Source organism: Vanacampus margaritifer, chromosome 2 (assembly GCF_051991255.1).
Source record: "Vanacampus margaritifer isolate UIUO_Vmar chromosome 2, RoL_Vmar_1.0, whole genome shotgun sequence".
Taxonomy (NCBI): Eukaryota; Metazoa; Chordata; class Actinopteri; order Syngnathiformes; family Syngnathidae; genus Vanacampus; species Vanacampus margaritifer.
Genome location: NC_135433.1, coordinates 26,804,990 through 26,822,341, shown reverse-complemented (window position 1 = coordinate 26,822,341; position 17,352 = coordinate 26,804,990). Strand labels below are relative to the sequence as shown.

At 40.8% G+C, this 17,352-nt stretch overlaps 4 protein-coding genes across 5 annotated transcripts in view; 2 read left to right on the top strand and 2 right to left on the bottom strand.

Annotated features, from left to right (window-relative positions):
* Nucleotides 1-3,990, top strand: part of pitpnc1a (phosphatidylinositol transfer protein cytoplasmic 1a) — a 64,512-nt gene extending 60,522 nt beyond the window's left edge. The window contains exons 7-9 of the mRNA XM_077558480.1: nt 141-296; nt 494-557; nt 1,974-3,990. Of these exons, the coding sequence (XP_077414606.1) occupies nt 141-296; nt 494-557; nt 1,974-2,287 (534 nt within the window). The 3' untranslated portion in view covers nt 2,288-3,990. The remainder of the gene's footprint in view (nt 1-140; nt 297-493; nt 558-1,973) is intronic.
* Nucleotides 3,991-4,391: 401 nt separating this feature from the next.
* Nucleotides 4,392-10,044, bottom strand: slc25a19 (solute carrier family 25 member 19). The gene is made up of 7 exons (XM_077557821.1): nt 9,915-10,044; nt 9,268-9,412; nt 8,914-9,069; nt 8,150-8,320; nt 7,422-7,602; nt 7,189-7,319; nt 4,392-5,405 (listed from the first exon to the last, which is right to left on the bottom strand). The coding sequence occupies exons 2-7, from the start codon at nt 9,397-9,399 to the stop codon at nt 5,187-5,189; spliced, it is 990 nt and encodes a 329-aa protein (XP_077413947.1). The 5' UTR covers nt 9,400-9,412; nt 9,915-10,044; the 3' UTR covers nt 4,392-5,186.
* Nucleotides 10,045-10,308: 264 nt separating this feature from the next.
* Nucleotides 10,309-13,712, top strand: mif4gdb (MIF4G domain containing b). Of its 2 annotated transcripts, none has more exons than XM_077557813.1 (6): nt 10,309-10,403; nt 10,887-10,967; nt 11,031-11,140; nt 11,351-11,506; nt 12,646-12,738; nt 13,062-13,712. In XM_077557813.1, the coding sequence occupies exons 2-6, from the start codon at nt 10,889-10,891 to the stop codon at nt 13,287-13,289; spliced, it is 666 nt and encodes a 221-aa protein (XP_077413939.1). In that variant the 5' UTR covers nt 10,309-10,403; nt 10,887-10,888; the 3' UTR covers nt 13,290-13,712. The 2 variants fall into 2 exon arrangements, with proteins under 2 accessions (XP_077413939.1, XP_077413940.1); XM_077557814.1 differs by lacking the exon at nt 10,309-10,403 and adding an exon at nt 10,745-10,778.
* A 962-nt stretch (nt 13,713-14,674) lies between these two features.
* Nucleotides 14,675-17,297, bottom strand: mrps7 (mitochondrial ribosomal protein S7). The gene is made up of 5 exons (XM_077557959.1): nt 17,130-17,297; nt 16,106-16,297; nt 15,521-15,584; nt 15,215-15,382; nt 14,675-15,080 (listed from the first exon to the last, which is right to left on the bottom strand). The coding sequence occupies exons 1-5, from the start codon at nt 17,171-17,173 to the stop codon at nt 14,859-14,861; spliced, it is 690 nt and encodes a 229-aa protein (XP_077414085.1). The 5' UTR covers nt 17,174-17,297; the 3' UTR covers nt 14,675-14,858.
* Between the last annotated feature and the right edge of the window lie 55 nt (nt 17,298-17,352).

Here is a 17,352-nt window from a genome sequence, read left to right as displayed (position 1 = left end):
GAAAAAAAACAATACTTTTTATACTTGCCAGGGTGACAATCTTTCTAATGGAAGCTCAGCACCATAATGTTAACATAGTTAAACAAGGTGGCGCTAAAGCACTACTTTTATCTATTTATCTCTACTTTTGTCTCGCGTAGGATTTGCGCTATTTCAAGTCCAAGAAGACGGAGCGTGGCCCCCTGCAGGAAGGCTGGATGGACACCCAGGACCCCATCATGTGCTCCTACAAGCTGGTCAGCGTCAAATTTGAAGTGTGGGGCCTGCAGACACGCGTGGAGCAATTTGTACACAAGGTCTGGATGAGAACATTTTAAAAAATGAATAAATTGGGATATTGAACTCATGAATCATCGTTCTTCTCGGGGGTGAATACAAAATATTGAGGACATGACGTACTTTGAAACTGTCAATGGAGAGCACTCAATGCTGGATTCCTACCTCGCATCCTTGAAACGCCTCTTGACACTTTTCTTCTTTTGTGCTCATGCAGGTAATACGAGACGTTCTGCTGTTGGGACACAAGCAGGCCTTTGCCTGGGTGGACGAGTGGATTGGTGAGTCGCAAACCTTTCAGTAACTGACTGACACCATTACCGTACAGGAAAGAAAGGGTCAGCTATGAAAATTCGGCATTTCTTTTCAGGGACTTACCGCAGTTCACAAGATACTAATCAGCTAAAATCACTTAATTGGCCCCAATGTGTTGCACCTTTAACTCATTTGCTCCCAAAAACGTATAAATACGTTCTATTTTAAATATTCCCATGGTCTCCAAATCGTATTTATACATTTTTTGTGGGTTTTTTTTTATGCTAGAGCATACAGAAGGCTTTGATGCAGCCTCTGACCTGAGAGGTCGCTTAAAGCAATGGTAGTTATTACAACAACAAAAACGGCCAAAGAGATCAACCGGGGCCATGTTGCAAAAAAGCTCTTTCCCCCAGTGTTTTCAACAGTTTTTTTTAATAATGAAGAAACCTATCTATATTCTAATGCTAATTGCTGCAAAATGGAAACAAATAGAAAATTTACTTTTTTTCCTGATGAAAGAAGAGACTCGAATCTTTCTTTTGGTAGGTTACATGTATTTATAGCAATAGAACACAATATTCTGTGGGCCTTGCAAAATCTGTCAAAATCCAGTAAAACGACCGGGAGTGAAGGGGGTTGCTTCAGTGAAATTGGCTGGGAGTGAATGAGTTGAAATAAAATATTTTTATCTTGACCTCAGAAACTTAGTTTAACCACTTTGCTATTTTTTTTTTGCCAATATTTGTAAAATATATTTTTTAGGGGTCTCAGGCGATTAATTTTTTTAATCATTATTAATCGCATGACTTCAATAACTCGCGATTAATTGAGCATTTTAAATTTGTTCTAAATGTAAAATAAAATGTATATTAAAATATTTAAGTTTTCATACTCTTGTTAACATAACTAATAGAAATATGGCTGCATCTTTTAGTCATTGATACAGAAATTTCATAATAATTCATAAAATTGAGTTAAAATTACAATGTGTGATATTGATTTGTCTTGAAGTCATTTTTCTGCCACTAGATGGCATAATTGCATTTGTAATACGTTGGTGACAGCTCAGTGCATTGTTCTTTTCATATTAAGAGCTATCCAATCTTTAACATTAAGTAACTTGTGAAATTCTGCACATTTTTAAAATTGTAAAATACAATTTGATCCCCAAATATATGCATTATTATTAAATCTATTACTGCTAAATTTGGACATGGACGTGTCTGCTGTGTTACAACTGGAATTCCCCCAGTTTCAATTCCAAGTAAGGGGCCGTTTATTAATCGTGCGTTTAAAAAAATGAATGGCGTTAAAGGAACTTTAAATTAACTCAACATTAACACACAAATTTTGATACCCCTAATATTTTTTGTTTGTGTAAAAACTATTTTTTTAACAGTGTCATGTGACCTCCCCCCTCCTTGTGTCCTCAACACCAGACATGACCATGGAGGAGGTCCGAGAGTACGAGCGCGCCACGCAGGAAGCCACCAACCTGAAGATCGGCACCTTCCCGCCGGCCATCGCCATCACCGAGACGCCGCTGCCCGCCAACGCCCGCAGCGGGCCCAACAGCGCCCCGTCCACGCCCCTATCCACAGAGGCCCCCGAATTCCTGACCGTGCCCAAGGACCGCCCCCGTAAGAAGTCGGCCCCGGAGACCTTGACCCTGCCCGACCCGCAGGGCCGGCGGGATTCCATTTTCAAACTTCCCAGCTTCTTCTCCTGGAACTCCGGCCCGCAGCCCGAATGATGAGCCCGGCGCATCCCGTAATAGCCCCTCGGCCGGTTTTCGGCGTGACGGCGGTCCGAGCTCCCATACCCGCCGCAGAACATGCGGACAAGCAGCCTGACGGGACATCCGGGAGGTTCCCAAGACGGAGACACACCAGCCAGAAGCACCGGGCAGCACTCTTGGCCCCGTTAAGTGTAGCATACATTCCTTACAAAGAAATCACATTACAGAAGACGAGCTTCGGGTGTGGATGCTTACGTATGTTGTGATGGAGTCACATGACGCACATCTGGCGTACACTTGTTTTGCTTCTTGAGCTGGCGTCGTGCTTGGCACGTGTGTGTGTCTGTATCACTTGACTCGTATGACTTTGGGGGTGGCGGGGGGGCTGTAAATATGCTTCAGTAATAAACAAGATTACATCTTCACAAAGAAATTGGGACCGAGCAAAAATGCGCCTCCTAAAAAGGTTTATAGACCCCACAGGATGGTGCCAAGGCACTACTTTTGTCCAATTGAGCCATATGAGCCATAACCCACTGCAACTTTATTCCTTGGCACCGAGATGCCACAAGATGGTAGCAAATCGCTGCTTTTGTCAAAGTGAAGCTCTTCAACTCACTTCAACATAGTTCCTCAGCAACAAGATGGCGGCCAAGAAGTTTCAACTCACCTCAACATGGTTCCTCGACACCAAACTAGTGGCAAAGCGCCAAACTCAATTCAACGTAGTTCCCTGGTACCAAAATGCCAAAAGATGTTGTTAATGCATTACTTTTGTCCAAACTCATCAACTCACTTCAACAGTTCTTTGGCACTAAATGTGCCAAAAATAAAGCGTAAAATCTCTAGACTTTTGTCTCAAAACTCAATTCAACATGCATTCCTTAGCATTTTGATACAAGATGGTGGTGAAGCACTACTTTTGTTTCAATAAGGCTCATCAACTCACGTTAACATAATTCTGTGGCAAGACACCAGGCGGCGGCAAAGCACTCCTTTTATTGCCAGTGATATGTTCCAAATCTACTTCACAAAATCTGTGTCGTAGAAATAAAAAAAATAATTATTATTTTAATACTACAACCACACACTTGAAAATATTAAAACACAACTTTTTAAACACATTGTAAGTATATTTGAACCAAAAAAAAACTGCTGGTCTAAAATGCATAGAAAATACTGTACATATTGTAGTGTCTGTCCGTGCATGTGCCTTTAAGAGGCTGGCTAGGCATATGTGTGACAGCAAGCAAATGTGAGTGTCTGGGCATGAGCTGCGGCTGACAGCAGCTTCTGCGTGGCAGTGCTATTGTGTTTAACTGTGCTCCTGATATCCGACAAACAGCTTTACCACATGCGAGGGCATTGCAGGACTGTAAACTTTAAAAAATAAAAATAAAAATAAAAATACGCAATATAGCGTAGGAACACTGTATCCTCTGGTGGCGTCATGCTAATTGACTGTTGTGTATTTGAATGGACGCACAATCTGCCTATTTTGTGTGCGTGTCAATCACAGTACTTGTGTACTTGCATGACTTTTGAATTTGGGCAAATTGAATGTTAAGTGTTTTTCCCATATTCTTTGACGTGATTGCAACTTTTCTGTGTACTTTTACTATTTGAATCATTTCAGCAGCTTCGTTACATCCCATTCTGTTTATGGGGTTCCTATTCTGTCAAGTCAATGAAATAAAATATTGTTGCATTAATATAAATGACTTGTGATTCATTTTGTTGCGCTAACGCAACAAAAGCAAAAAAAAAAAAAGGATACATGATATTCGTTTGTAGAGTTTTGCATGTCAAATGAACATGTTTTGCTCTTTCTGACCAGAGGAGAAAAAAATGCTGATGTCATCTTGGACAAATTTGATTGGAATCTAGCTGAGGTTTGATGAGCCAGCACTACTTACTGATTGCTAGTGAAATGCTAGTGAATGAGTAAACGTAGCAAATTCATCAAATTTGATTGAAAAAAAATATTCAGTTGTAAAAGTAGATCACGGTTTAGCCCACTACTGGCTTGCTGACCTGCTACACAAAATACTTTTTTTTTTTTAAATGACACTACTCACTCGATGACTGAACCACAAACCACCACTTTTCACATGAGAAATATATCAATATAGTTGTTTATTGTGCAATTGAGTACAGTACACAACACACCGTGTATAACAGAAAAGTGGTGCCTTGATTTAGAAATGTAATCAATCCCTTCTGTCACCATGCTTGCATCGCAAGTCAACTTTTAGTCATTCTACTAATCCATTCCAACCTGCCTAAAACAGCAACAACAAAACATAATTCCTTAATTGATGCATTTTTTTTCACTTTACTTTTATGAAAAGTTATGGGGTTTTTTTGTTGTCTTTTTCTTCACTTTCAGCAGCTTTGCCATCTTTTCATTGGCAGAGATGGACATCTTTGAACTTATTCTTAGCATTTAGCGACACCTTCTGATTAGTACATAGTATATTATGCTTATACTGCTTTGGTAAGAATAAAATACAATTTGGAAAACATAACCACAAAAAGCACCAAATACTTGCACGACCTGCGAGGTAACCGTGTTAACAGATGTTGAGAACACTGCTGCCATCTAGTGGCGGATTACCTGAACCCCACTCGTGTGTAAACACAAAGTGAATCTTTTTTTTTTTTTACAAACTTGTAAATAAAGGTTCCACTGTTTTGATGCAAATAAATAAACACTCAGATTGCAAAACAACAGTCAATGGTTAAAATGTGCGATGATAGTATGATAGTATGATAGTATGCATGATAGTATACTTTTCATTTAAAGACATGACAAAGAATATGATAAATACATGTTTTCAGCGTACCACCTTACTGCACTGTCCTGTAAAGAGTCCTGCCACCACACCTCCATTTTGTAAACTCCCCACCTTCGCTATCTTCCCGCCGCACGTTTGTTGAGGTCGCCGTCGTTTCTCGGCACGTCTTTGAGGTCTCGGAGCACGTTGAGGAACAATTCATACCAGAAAAAGATGAAGCCGGTGGACAGGGCCGCCTTGACCAGGCTGGGAGAGAAGCCTTTAAAGAAGCCTCGCACGCCCTCCTCTTTGGCTATCTGCGACACACAGTCCGCTAACCCTCGGTAACGCCGCACCTACGGGACATATTTTGGGAAAATGGACTTTTGGTGCCTTGATTTACAAGTTTAACTCATTTTCAACTCTGTTTTACTGGATTTTGCAAGGCCCACAGAATATTGTGTTCCATTGCTATAAAAACCTACCAAAAGAAAGATTAGAGTCTCTTCTTTCATCAGGAAAACAAGCATATTTCTGTTTCCCTTTTGCAGCAATTAGCATTAGAATATAGCGCCTACGTTTCATCATTATTCATAAATCATCATCACAATCATCAAGGACGCATCTGTCGAGGAAGGACGCATCTGTACTTGCTCCTGCACTCGCTCGTGACTTCTAACCTTTTTGTTGACGTTGGGATTTTTAACTACATTGTTGCAATATGCTTGGCGGAAAAAGAGTTGACAAAATTGAGGAGATAAAATCTTCTCTTGCAAAACTCAACGAAATGGTCACCGAAATAGTTGAAATGAAAAAGAGCATCGAGCCACTTCTGCAGGAAACTCAGCAGTTGAAGAAAGAGACGCAAGAAAAAGATCTTTGAACAAAAAGTGGATGATTTGGAACTGAATCTTCCAATCAACGATGTGATAGTTACAGGTATCCAGATTAAACCGCGCCGCGGCCCTCGGGCGAGAGCTGCGGCCAACACAAGTGCAGTTGATTCTGACTTAGCTTCAGCGAACGAGACTGTCAAACAGCAAGTGACAACTCAACTCAGAGATTTGGGATTAACTGTGGATCCAGCGCACATCCAGATGTGCTTTTGGCTTCCAACTGGGGGGACACGACCACCGGCAGTTCCGATGAGGTTTGTTGACAGGAAGAAAAAGATTGCTTTTTTGAGAGATAGCTACAAGCAAACATGTTAACGTCAATAAAAATCTCACAAAACGAAATTCTGACATTGCCAGAAGGGCGCGACAATTGGGAAAGATTGGATTTATCGAGAACACATGGACAAAAGACTGTCGGATCTTCATCCAAACAAAACAAAAATTAATAAAACAAACAAACAAAACAAAACAAAACAAATCTGTTTAAAACAGTTGGGGAAAGAGCTTTTTGGCAACATGACCCTGGCTGATCTCTTAAACTCTGCTGCCACCTGCTGGACGTTTTTTTGTAAGAACTACCATTGCTTTAAGCGTTCTTTACAGTTGAGAGGCTGCATCGAAGCCTTCTGTATGCTCTAGCATAAAAAAAAAATAATAATAAAAAAAACGCATAAAGTTTTTGGGACACTAGTAATATTTAAAATAGAAGGTATTTCTATGTTTTGGGAGCAAATGAGTTAACTAATTTCACGACCACTTAAAACTTTACCCATTGAAATGACAATCCATTTCAGTCACCCAAAATCCATCCAAACATCCAAAATTTAAGTTTTTTATTTTATTTTTTATCTTTTTTTACTGTGTGTGTTCAAATATCTGTCACTTAAAGGGTTAGAATACCGCATATTGATGCTAATCATATTAGCCCATTTATGGCATTTTTCTATATGTGTGAGCATTAAGCTACAAACAAAGTTACAGTATGTGCATGGTTTGGTTAAATGCACAACATGGAATTCTCTCTGTTTTATGTTTAGTTATACAGCAAACTTTCACTAGGAGGAGAAATTAACAGCTTGAAGCAAGCACGCCATCTTACACTCAAATATGTTGCTTGCAAGTCAATCCAAAAAAAAACCTGTAAATGAATATTATAACTCTTGCCTCTCGAATTAGTCAAATTTTAGACTTGAAAATAGGGTGGAAAGAGAACTTACAATAAAAAAATAAATAAGCAGCTGACCTGTCCAAAGTGGACTCTAGCCTCCTCGAAGCCTCCAACTTGAAGTCTCTTCTTGAAGAGGTCAAACGGATATGTGACTGTTTTGCTAATCATTCCGGCTCCACTGCCGCACACCAGACTCCTGAGGTTCTCTTCAACAGCAAAAAAAAAAAAGCCGACATGGTCAGGCCACCGCCGCCTCAAGAAAAAGACAAACTTATACTAAAAGCGCGATGTGACCCGAGTGTACTGACCTCCCGATTTCCCAGCGGAAGGAGGCGGCGCCAGAAGCCTTTTGAAGACGTTGTAGAAGAAGAACTGCAAGCCGGCGTAAGGAAAGACGGCAATGAGCACTGGAGAGAGGCCGCGGTAGAATGTCAGCGCGCCCTCTGAACTCCACATCGTACGCACGCCATCTGTCAGGTTCTTGTACAACTGCAAACACGCAATTTGATCACATAGCATGCACATTTCAATATTTGATAACATAACACATTTCTAAGAGATGCTGTATTAATAATAATAATAATCATAATATTTAGCATTTATAAGTGTACATATTTTTTTAATCCTCTTCTATTTGCTCAGACCAAATTGTTGTCTAAAAGAATTGAGTAGAGAAGCTTCATTTAGAGGAAAGTAACGTCTTGGTGCCAACAAACTAGGTTAAAGTGAGTTGAGAAGCTTCATGTAGACAGAAGTAGCGCCTTACTGCCAAATTTAAAACTATGTCAATAAGTGAGTTGAGGACCTGAATATACATAAAAGTAGCGATTTGGTGCCATCTTATGGCCGCTTGCGACAAAGGAACTATGTTAGAGTGAGTTGAGGAGTTTCAATTTAGATTATGTGATTCAGGTGTGTTAGAGGTTAGGTGCTCTTGAGGGCCAAACTTTCACTCGGGTGAGTCTGCGACATATCCCGCCGTGCTAAATGTAATCACAACGGTTGGCCATGATTGAGTGTTGTGACCATCTCGCACCTTGGGCTCGCCCTGGGCGGCAAAGCGCGTCCTGAGCGTGTCCAGAGGCTGACACACCACCGTGGCCGAGCAGGCCGCCAAGCCTCCGCACAGGAAGTGCACCCCGGACGTCTGGCTGTCGAACGCCGTCGTGTCGTGCACCGCCTTGGTCAGAAACTCAAAAGTGGCAAACTGCAACGGGAAAAAAATTCACTTTTAATATCGTTTTCTACGCACACAAAATGTGTTCAAACAAATTACACTACAATTTTTTTCCGAGTATTTTTTACTGTATATGGGTCGGTCCAAATTTATAGTTGGACACCCTTAGTGTAGAACATATTGCTAGCCTCATTGGATAATTGCCTATATAATTTTTTACTTGCTGTAAAAAAAATAATTAAATAAATGCCAATGTTTTTTTCTGCTTTTCCAACTATGCTAGTATGCTAAGGATATGCCTGTGATTATTTTTGTAAGATTTGTTTGTATGTGTGGCTGCTCCGTGAGTGATTAGCAGCTGTTTGAAGGTTAATAGTTAGCAAAACATCCATGCTAATTTCCATTAGCCCCTCTACGGCATTTCATATTGTATATATTAGCATGCGGTTAGTGAACTTAGATAAAATGGTATGGTTTGTTTGTCGTCTTAAAACGTTTAACACTCTTTTCCCTTATGCACTAGTTTTTCTTTTTTTGCATGGTTTCTCTATATCACGGATATTCATCCATCACAAAAGGGTCTTGACATGATCGCTCGGCGGCAGTCAGGGGGTCGATTGTACCTGCACTGCTCCATAGCAGATGGAGAGCAGCTGTGCGGGGACGTGACCCTTCCAAAAAGCAGGGACGCCTTCTTCTGTGTGAATGCAACGTGCCGCCTGAAATAATCCCCAGTACTTTCCTCTATGCCTGGTCGAGGACAAACTCTCAATCTGAAGCTGGACGGGAAAATAATATTGACATCATAAACACAATATATAATATACTGTAATGATAGCCCTAAATTGTCCATTTGTGCCATGGGATTGACTGCCGACCAGTCCACCATATCAGCTGGGATGGGCTCCAAGACAGAACAGGACAAGCACTTTAGAAAACAGATGGAAGGCTAATGTAATGACTCCATGTCACGCTACCTGAAATCGTATTTTAATGACGTCCAAAGGGTTGATGAGGGCTCGGGTAACCATCCCGGCAGCGGACCCCGCCAGGGCTGCCTCCTGGGCACTGAGCGGTACGCCCTGTACCCTGGGGTCATAGCCCACCATGTCTCCAATGCCCCTGTTACCACATTTTAAAAAAGAATCATAACTTTGTTCTGCTTGTGTCATCAAACAATACCAGTTGTGAACAAACTGATAGATTTCCTTTGAAATCATTCTTATTTAAGAATTTACAAGAATAAACGTGTGCTGGGTCGTTCATCGAAAATCAAGCAAGAATTTTCCCTTAGCCTCTCATATTTTGAAATCTAGAGCAGCAGTCTTTTCCTTCCATTCCCAACCACACCTTAAATCCAGAGGAAAATGAAAAACTCTTGGTTGATTCAACACGAAGTCAACTTCCTTTTCACAATCATCAAACAAAGAGATAAATTAAAGTGAAATAGGTGAAATTATTTAACAAAGAATCTCAGAGTTCTGACAGTTGTAATGTGAGAAATATGTAAACAAACCCGACAGTAGAGGGCATGTTGTAGGACTTGGCTAAAAGCTAAGCTAACAACGAGAGCATTTTGGAAAGAAGGATGCAACGATAATAACCAGAGTAGGCAATAACTTACTTGGCTAAATGTGTCTGTCTTTACAAAAATATCCGCAACATGGAGACTTGGAAAATCTGACAAGAACAAGTTAAATGAATGCGGCTTCCACCATCAACTGTTACAACTACTTCCGGGAGGTGACGTCTCCTACTGCTCAAAAACACTTCTCATAACACCGTAAATAACAAATGTATTTCATAAAACAACTTTTAGCGCCATAAAAGAATGATCAAAATGTAAATTCATACAAAAAAAAAGGTCAAAATTAAAAATGATTTTAAAAAGCCTCTCGCCACGACAATCAAGGTAGTTTGTCTCTCGGGTGTTTATCTTGACTTGTACTAATCGTGTATCTTTGAAAGACTACGCTTACAAATGCGAGTGTTAACGTGAACTCTCTTGTAGACATATTTAATCTTTGAATGCATCCAGTACAAGTACCTCTATGCGAGTGAAGACGCGAAGAATCTTCAATTAACTTTACGATTCACGTAGCATTTTCCAAATGTAAGTAGTGAAATATGAACCCATGTTTTCATAAATTGACATTAAACTCTTCTTTGCGTTAATCTAAATTCCTACTTGTTGAGCACTAGTAAACAAGCTAGTTTGTTAGCATCATGTTCGATTTGAACGTTAAACAAACTCTTTTTTTCCCCCCACACGAATGTTAAGAGCGATGGGAGGTAATTAAAAGAGACAAAAGGGTGTGGGGTGATGAGGAAGTTATAGGATTGGGCTTTATTTAGTAATTAATTTCTGAAAAGAAACGTGTTTAATGTGACCCGAGTTAATCCTTGTTCTGGACTCTGGGGCCAACTTGATGACACCACAGGATTTTGGAGCTATTGTTGTCTCTGCCTTGCCTGCTAAATATTTTAGGTAGGAGTTAGAATTTAGGGGAAAAAAACGAATTTAAAATCCCCATACAATCTAGGTATTAGTAAAATAGAATGAGTGAATGATTCTGTTTGTCGCTGATCTCTGCAGCTATGGAAAACTCTCCAGAGGACTACAGGATCCAGTCGTTTGATCTGGAAACGCAAATGTTGCTCAAGACAGCCTTGAAAGGTGAGATTAACGCATAAATAGACCCAACAGCTTGTCAATGGACTGAAAAATATTATCTTCCAGATCCAGGGTCAGTGAATCTGGAGAAAGTGTCCAACATCATTGTGGACCAGTCGCTGAAGGACCAAGTGTTCAGCAAAGAAGCAGGACGCATCTGCTACACTATCGTTCAGGTGATTACAATATCGGGAGATTTCGTACATGTACAAATGGCCTGCATTTCCTCATATAAGTAGCCAGGAGTGTGTTTATTTGCACAGTTGTGAGGAATACATTTTTGTGACAAAAATGTTTCCAAAATTCAATGGCTGAGCGTACCATGTATCTACGAAGCATGAGGCATTTTGATTCACATTCTTGCGTGACAATCTTCTGTGGCACAGGCAGAGGCCAAGCAGAACAATGGCAGCATGTTTAGGAGGAATTTGCTGAACAGGCTTCAGCAGGAGTTCAAGGAACGCGAGGGTACCCGAGCTCGTTCCCAGCAGGAGTGGATCTGCTTAGTCACCTTCATCTGCAACATCTACGACTACCTCAAAGTGAGTGTGCAAACATCTACACTATCTGCATTTCAATTTTCATGGGATTGAATGAGAATGTCTCACGTAAACGACTGACATCGAGACATGACTTCAAGCGTGCACACCCTTTGAAAGGCGACTGAATCGCTCCTCTTTCATCTATAACCGCTTCAATCATCAATGCATATGTAGGAATGGGGAAAAAATATTGGTTTGTTATAATTGTTAATGTTTTATGTTATTTGTTTCTGTAAAGCACTTTGTGACAGCTACGGCTGTTTGAAAGTGTGATAGGAATAAAGATGACTTGACTGAAGTGAGAGTCAGCACATATAGTAGCTGCCACCATTTAAAGGTACCTAATGTAGCAAGACTCAAACATCTCTTAATTAGCAGATTAACACCTTCGCTATTCACAATGGGTACTCTTGCAGGCTTTTGGTCAAGAGTTTTCAGATTCGAATTTCCTACCCCTCTGCCTGCGGATTTAACGCCATGTGCTGAGTGTGAAGAAGGGAGTGTGCCGTTTCCTTTTTTGGCCACACGTGGCAGTAGCAATTTGAAATTCAATTTCCTGCATTGAGCAGCTTTAAAGTGCACCATAACCACAAATAACGTTCAGCTGTTTTGTTTTGTTTTGTTTCAACAGTGTTGTACGGGATATAGCACAAAAACAACATTTGAACAGGGGTGTGTAGACTTTTTATATCCAATGTATAAACTCGATTACTAGAGCACTTAACAAAAACTGCAGCTGTAACAAAATGCATGTACATAAAGCGTGAAATACAAAATAATTGCACTTGGTACAAGTATAATCACAAAACATTATTCAACTGTGCATTACTGTTATCTAGTGCATCGTCTAGTCTTGTTTGGTCTACTTTTAAGCAGTGATCATTTGGCTTACCATTAACGCTAGCATCAGGCTGGAACCTCATATCGCAATTTGAAGAAAAGGAAAAAACTATACTATTGGTCAATCTACACGTGTGGGTGTTGTTTTTGCAAATTATTGAACAATCTCAGGTTTTAAAAATGGCTTGCTCTTATTGATGATGCAATGTTAATCCTTCTTGACCAAACATGCCATTTTTGTGATCTCCAGAAAAGTGATGTTAGCATGCACTTGTTAAAATTTTTGTGATGCCGCTCAGGTGAACAACGTGCCCATAGTGGCGCTGGTTCACCCCGTGTACGACTGTCTGATGAGGCTGGGGCAACCCGACGCTCTGATGAATGAAGAGGAGGTGAGCAAGACCACATTGTATTTAGACCAGTATGCTAGCTAAAAAAAAAAAATTCTTCTTCTGGAGATTATGCTAGCTGATACTATTGATCAGGCCTCAATGGTGGCTTGTGTTGAATAATTTAACTACTGAATGAATACAGGTGTTTAGCTAACATGGCTTCATGATTGCCTCGATGTTTGGTTGATGCTAAATTATTCTGTCGTAGTTGCTTTACTGCCATCTTGTGGCATCGATATGCAATTACAAACCTAGATTCACAGATGTTTGCATTTCGCAGCACTGTACTCACATCCACCTTCCTTCCATTCATCCTCTCTCAGGTGGACTGTCTGGTGCTGCAGCTCCATCGCATCGGGGAGCAGCTGGAGAAGTCGAACGGCCAACGTATGGACGAGCTTTTCTACCTGCTGCGCGACGGCTTCCTGCTCCAGGAGGGCCTCACCTCCATGTCCCGCCTCCTGCTGTTGGAGATTCTGGAATTCAGGGCGGGGGGCTGGGTGCTCAGTGGCACAGCGCACAGATACTACTACAGCGAAATTGCAGACTGAAGGCGACAAAAGGGGCATTGTGATTGGGGGGAGATACACCAGCAGTTTTCATGGACATAAGGAATGTGCAATAGATCCCAAAGTTCATTTCCCGAGGTTCAGTCACACAGCTCGCTTAGTTATTCATCTATTTATTTATTGTAGTTTTATATATCTTGAAAGCATTTCTTTTCATGAGAAAATATTTCAAGGTTCCACCAGATACAAGCTGGTTTGACACTTTTTATGTGTGACAAATAGTTAAGAAAATAGAATATCTGTTGGAGTTTCAAAAACTATTTTATTTTTAAAGATTTTTATTGCACTTATTCTTGCATGTTTTCTTTACCAGCTGGTAAAAAGGAGTGTTAAGGGTTTATTCAGGGAGATTGTTTTGTGTATATTGTTTTTTTTTTTTGTATTTGATCCAATAAAACAGATTTAAAAAAACAAAAAAATGTGGATATTAGCCTGACTTTGTCAAAATGATGTACGTTCCCTTTTACTGTGTTCAGATGCATCTCAGTGATGAATAGTGTCATTTATTCTCCAAATTGTAAAAAAAAAAAAAAAAAAAATCTTTTTCAGTATTTCAATGCAATAAGTGAAATTCACCCATTATCCAGACCGCTTATCGTCACAAGGGTGACTGGCATGCTGGAGCCTATCCCGCTGTAGGCAGCGTACCCCCTGAACTGGTTGCCTGCCAATTGCAGGGCACACAAACAAGTTGCAACCATTCACACACTATCACCTAGGGTAGAGGGTTCAATCGAACTACCATACATGTGTTTTGAATGTGGGAGGAAACTCGCAGGCACGGGGTTAGGGAGAACATGCAAACTCCATACACAAAAAGTATATACCTTTGAAGATAAATGTGGTTAGCATGTGGGCCATGTCTTTGGGCTGGCATGGACACTGCTTTGTGGAGTTTAAAATGATTATGCTAAATAATTTTCTATGTCATGCCCAATGCCCAGATGAGTACAAAGTGCCCTGACTTTAACTGTGACTGCGCCTATCACCTTGTATCTTCCCTTAGGGGAGGGGAGTGTTTGGGGCACACTCCACAGTTTCTTGCGGGGACATATGTGTTATCGAGCATATGAAAAGTGGGATGGAGGAAACTGGAGAAAAAAAAAAGAGGCCGGGGCTTTGAGCACAGCCCAAACTCCAGCTCAGACTCCAAGAGAAATCGAAAAACTAAGTTTATTCGCACGCACACCATGCACAAGCTTGATACAGAGGCTGAAGATACACTTTAGGCCAGAGGTGGCTGTCATGAGTTAAAATTTGACCAATTCCACAATTCAATCATAAAGTGGCTAGCTGTCGGCCATGAGTGCACACGTTACAAAGATTAGGTAGAACGGGGGAACAAAGATAACTTGACAACTTGAAAATGATTCAGAACAGATTTTATTTTTGGTTTACTGAATCATGTTACTAAGTTATTTGAAAACAATTATACACTACTGTAGTTCATAATTCTTCAGCCCTACAGTTTTCTGATGCACTATTTACAAAAGGTGCGACACATGTCACCTTTCAATATCAAGAAGAAATGTTTTTGAGTCCCGTGCACTTCTACCACCAGCGGTAATGCGCGTATGCTCTGTTGGCTTCAGCCATCTTGTGCATATCGACCTTCCTCTTGACGACATTTCCTTCCTTAACGAAAGCCGCCATCAGCTCCTGGGAGAGTTTTTCGTACATGCGTGTGCGCCGGTGCTTGTTGTCCCTGCACTCCGTTGTCATCCATTTCATGGCAAGGAAGCACCGCCTGTTTTCTGTAAGCGGCACTGGCACCTGTGTGACGAGAGGGTGTTTATTTATTTATTTTTTTTACAAAATGGTTTTATGACATTGGTGTCGATTGCTTTTTTTTTTTTTTTGAGATTTCATTAGTTACTTCTAATAAGTTTTATGCAATCGAAACTGACCTGATAGTACTTTCCACCTTTCTGGATGCTGGAAAGACCAACGACAGGCTTACAGTTGTCTAAAGCTTGATGGAAGATGGCGTAAGGGTTGCACTCTATCTCCTGTCTCTTCCCCTCTGGAGCTTTGTGGTACTTCTCTACCTGTTGCCGTTTTATATGCTCCAATGTCTGGGAAAGGAAGAGACAAATGTCCAATGGATTTGAAAAAAAAAAAAAAAGATGCCACAGCTAAAGGCCTCCTCTCTAATACAGTCTGTCGTCTAATAACGTATTTGAAGTTGTGAGTAAATATAAGTGTGTTCATACCTCTGTCATGATGCTCCGTGCCAAAACTTTGTCTCCATGCTTCATCATCAAGTTGATGAACTTGCTGCAAAACCAAAAACAAAATCATCAGCTAACAGTGGTGGGAAGAAACCAAGTATAAAAACCTCATTACTGTACTTCAGTCGATTTTCCAGGTACATATACTTGAGTAATTACTTTTTTGGTGACTTTTTACTTTTACTACTAATAGGCATGGACCGACTACCGCTTTCCCAGCTCTTCTTTACTTTTCTGAAGCGGTTTGTACATTAAGGTTGACTGCTTGCAGAGCGGAGTAAACAAAGCTGACTTTTTGAAGTTAGTTGGCGCCCTATTTTTTTTCTTGTTCTGTGCTAAGAAAATGTTTAAAATGATAAGAATGTTATTTAAACTTAAGTCATTTCTTAATGTACCAAAGATTCTATATTTTGTTGGAATCAAACAGATTGTGTTCAATGGGCGGACGGGGGGGGGGGGGAGGTGCTATAGCCATTTACCCATTTTAAAGATGTGATTTTAATAACGTGATCAGTTATCAGTCAGAATCTGTGGTTATTAAAGCATTCTAGAATGTATGTGAGGTACCTGATGACAGGATCATAGAAAACAGAGCTGGTGACGCCCTTGGTGGCCGCCTTGATTGGCCTCAATGCTTTCAGCGCCTTCTCGTCCTTCTCTTCATCGCTGAGTTCTGTCTCTGGTTTGTCATAGGCCTCCTTCCTCACCTCTGGCTCCAGGTAGTATGGATTGTATCTGCTCCATCGCATCGCCACCACCCTGCAAACGCAAAACATTCATAGTCGTCAAATCGTCATATCAGGCAGTCATGACAATTTCTAATGCATTTCAGTTTGAAGAATGCTATCAATGTCATAATCAGGTTGACAATGCTTTAAATGCGTATGTGTAAGAGAATCTGAAATTATCGACACACACATGAGTAGGTAGCGCCATTGAACCAACAAAACGCAAGCTACTATTAAAATTGATATATTGTGATGACTTTCAAACATAGGGTGAGAAGCTCAGTCATCCTGGGAGGATCTCGGTGTCGAACCGCTCCGCGTTGAGAGGAGCCAACTGAGGTGGTCGGGCATCTGGTCCGGATGCCTCCCTGGAGAGGTGTTCCGGGCATTTCCCACCGGCGAGAGGCCCCGGGGACGACCTAGGACACGCTGGAGAGACTATGTATCTCGGCTAGCCTGGGAACGCATTGGGATCCCGCTGGAGGAGCTGGTTGAAGTGGCTGGGTAGAGGGAAGTCTGGGCTTCCCTGCTAAAGCTGCTGCCCCCGCGACCCGACCCCGGATAAGCAGTAGATGATAGATGGATGGACGGATGATTTTCAAACAAATGTGCAAAAGTAAGTACAGATAGAGAGCGGGAGAGCGAAACAAAACGATCATGCACAATGCACTTGAATAAAGGCTAGTCTAGATCGTACAGTCACAGTCAGGTAATTATGAACAGAAGTTTGACGATACAACGGAATTTCTCTAGTCTGTACATTTAATTTTCCTTAATTTTTTAAAGGAAATACAGTAAAATTACATTCAATAAAATCATAGAGGTACTACTTATCTAGTTATAGTTTAACAATGCGACGTTACCTGGGCGTCCAAGGTTTCAAGAGTCCTGGGATGGAAGTCGCCATGTTGTAAATGTCTATCAGGACCCCGACGATTTTAGTAGCCCGTGCAGATGCCTTCTGAAAACAAAATTATTTAGATATATGTTTTCAAAATATGAATAACAATCCAAATGGAACTGTACTTTAAAATTGCATTGCAATTTTATTTTAATGTCAAGTTGCTAAGAATGCCATTTTTTCGC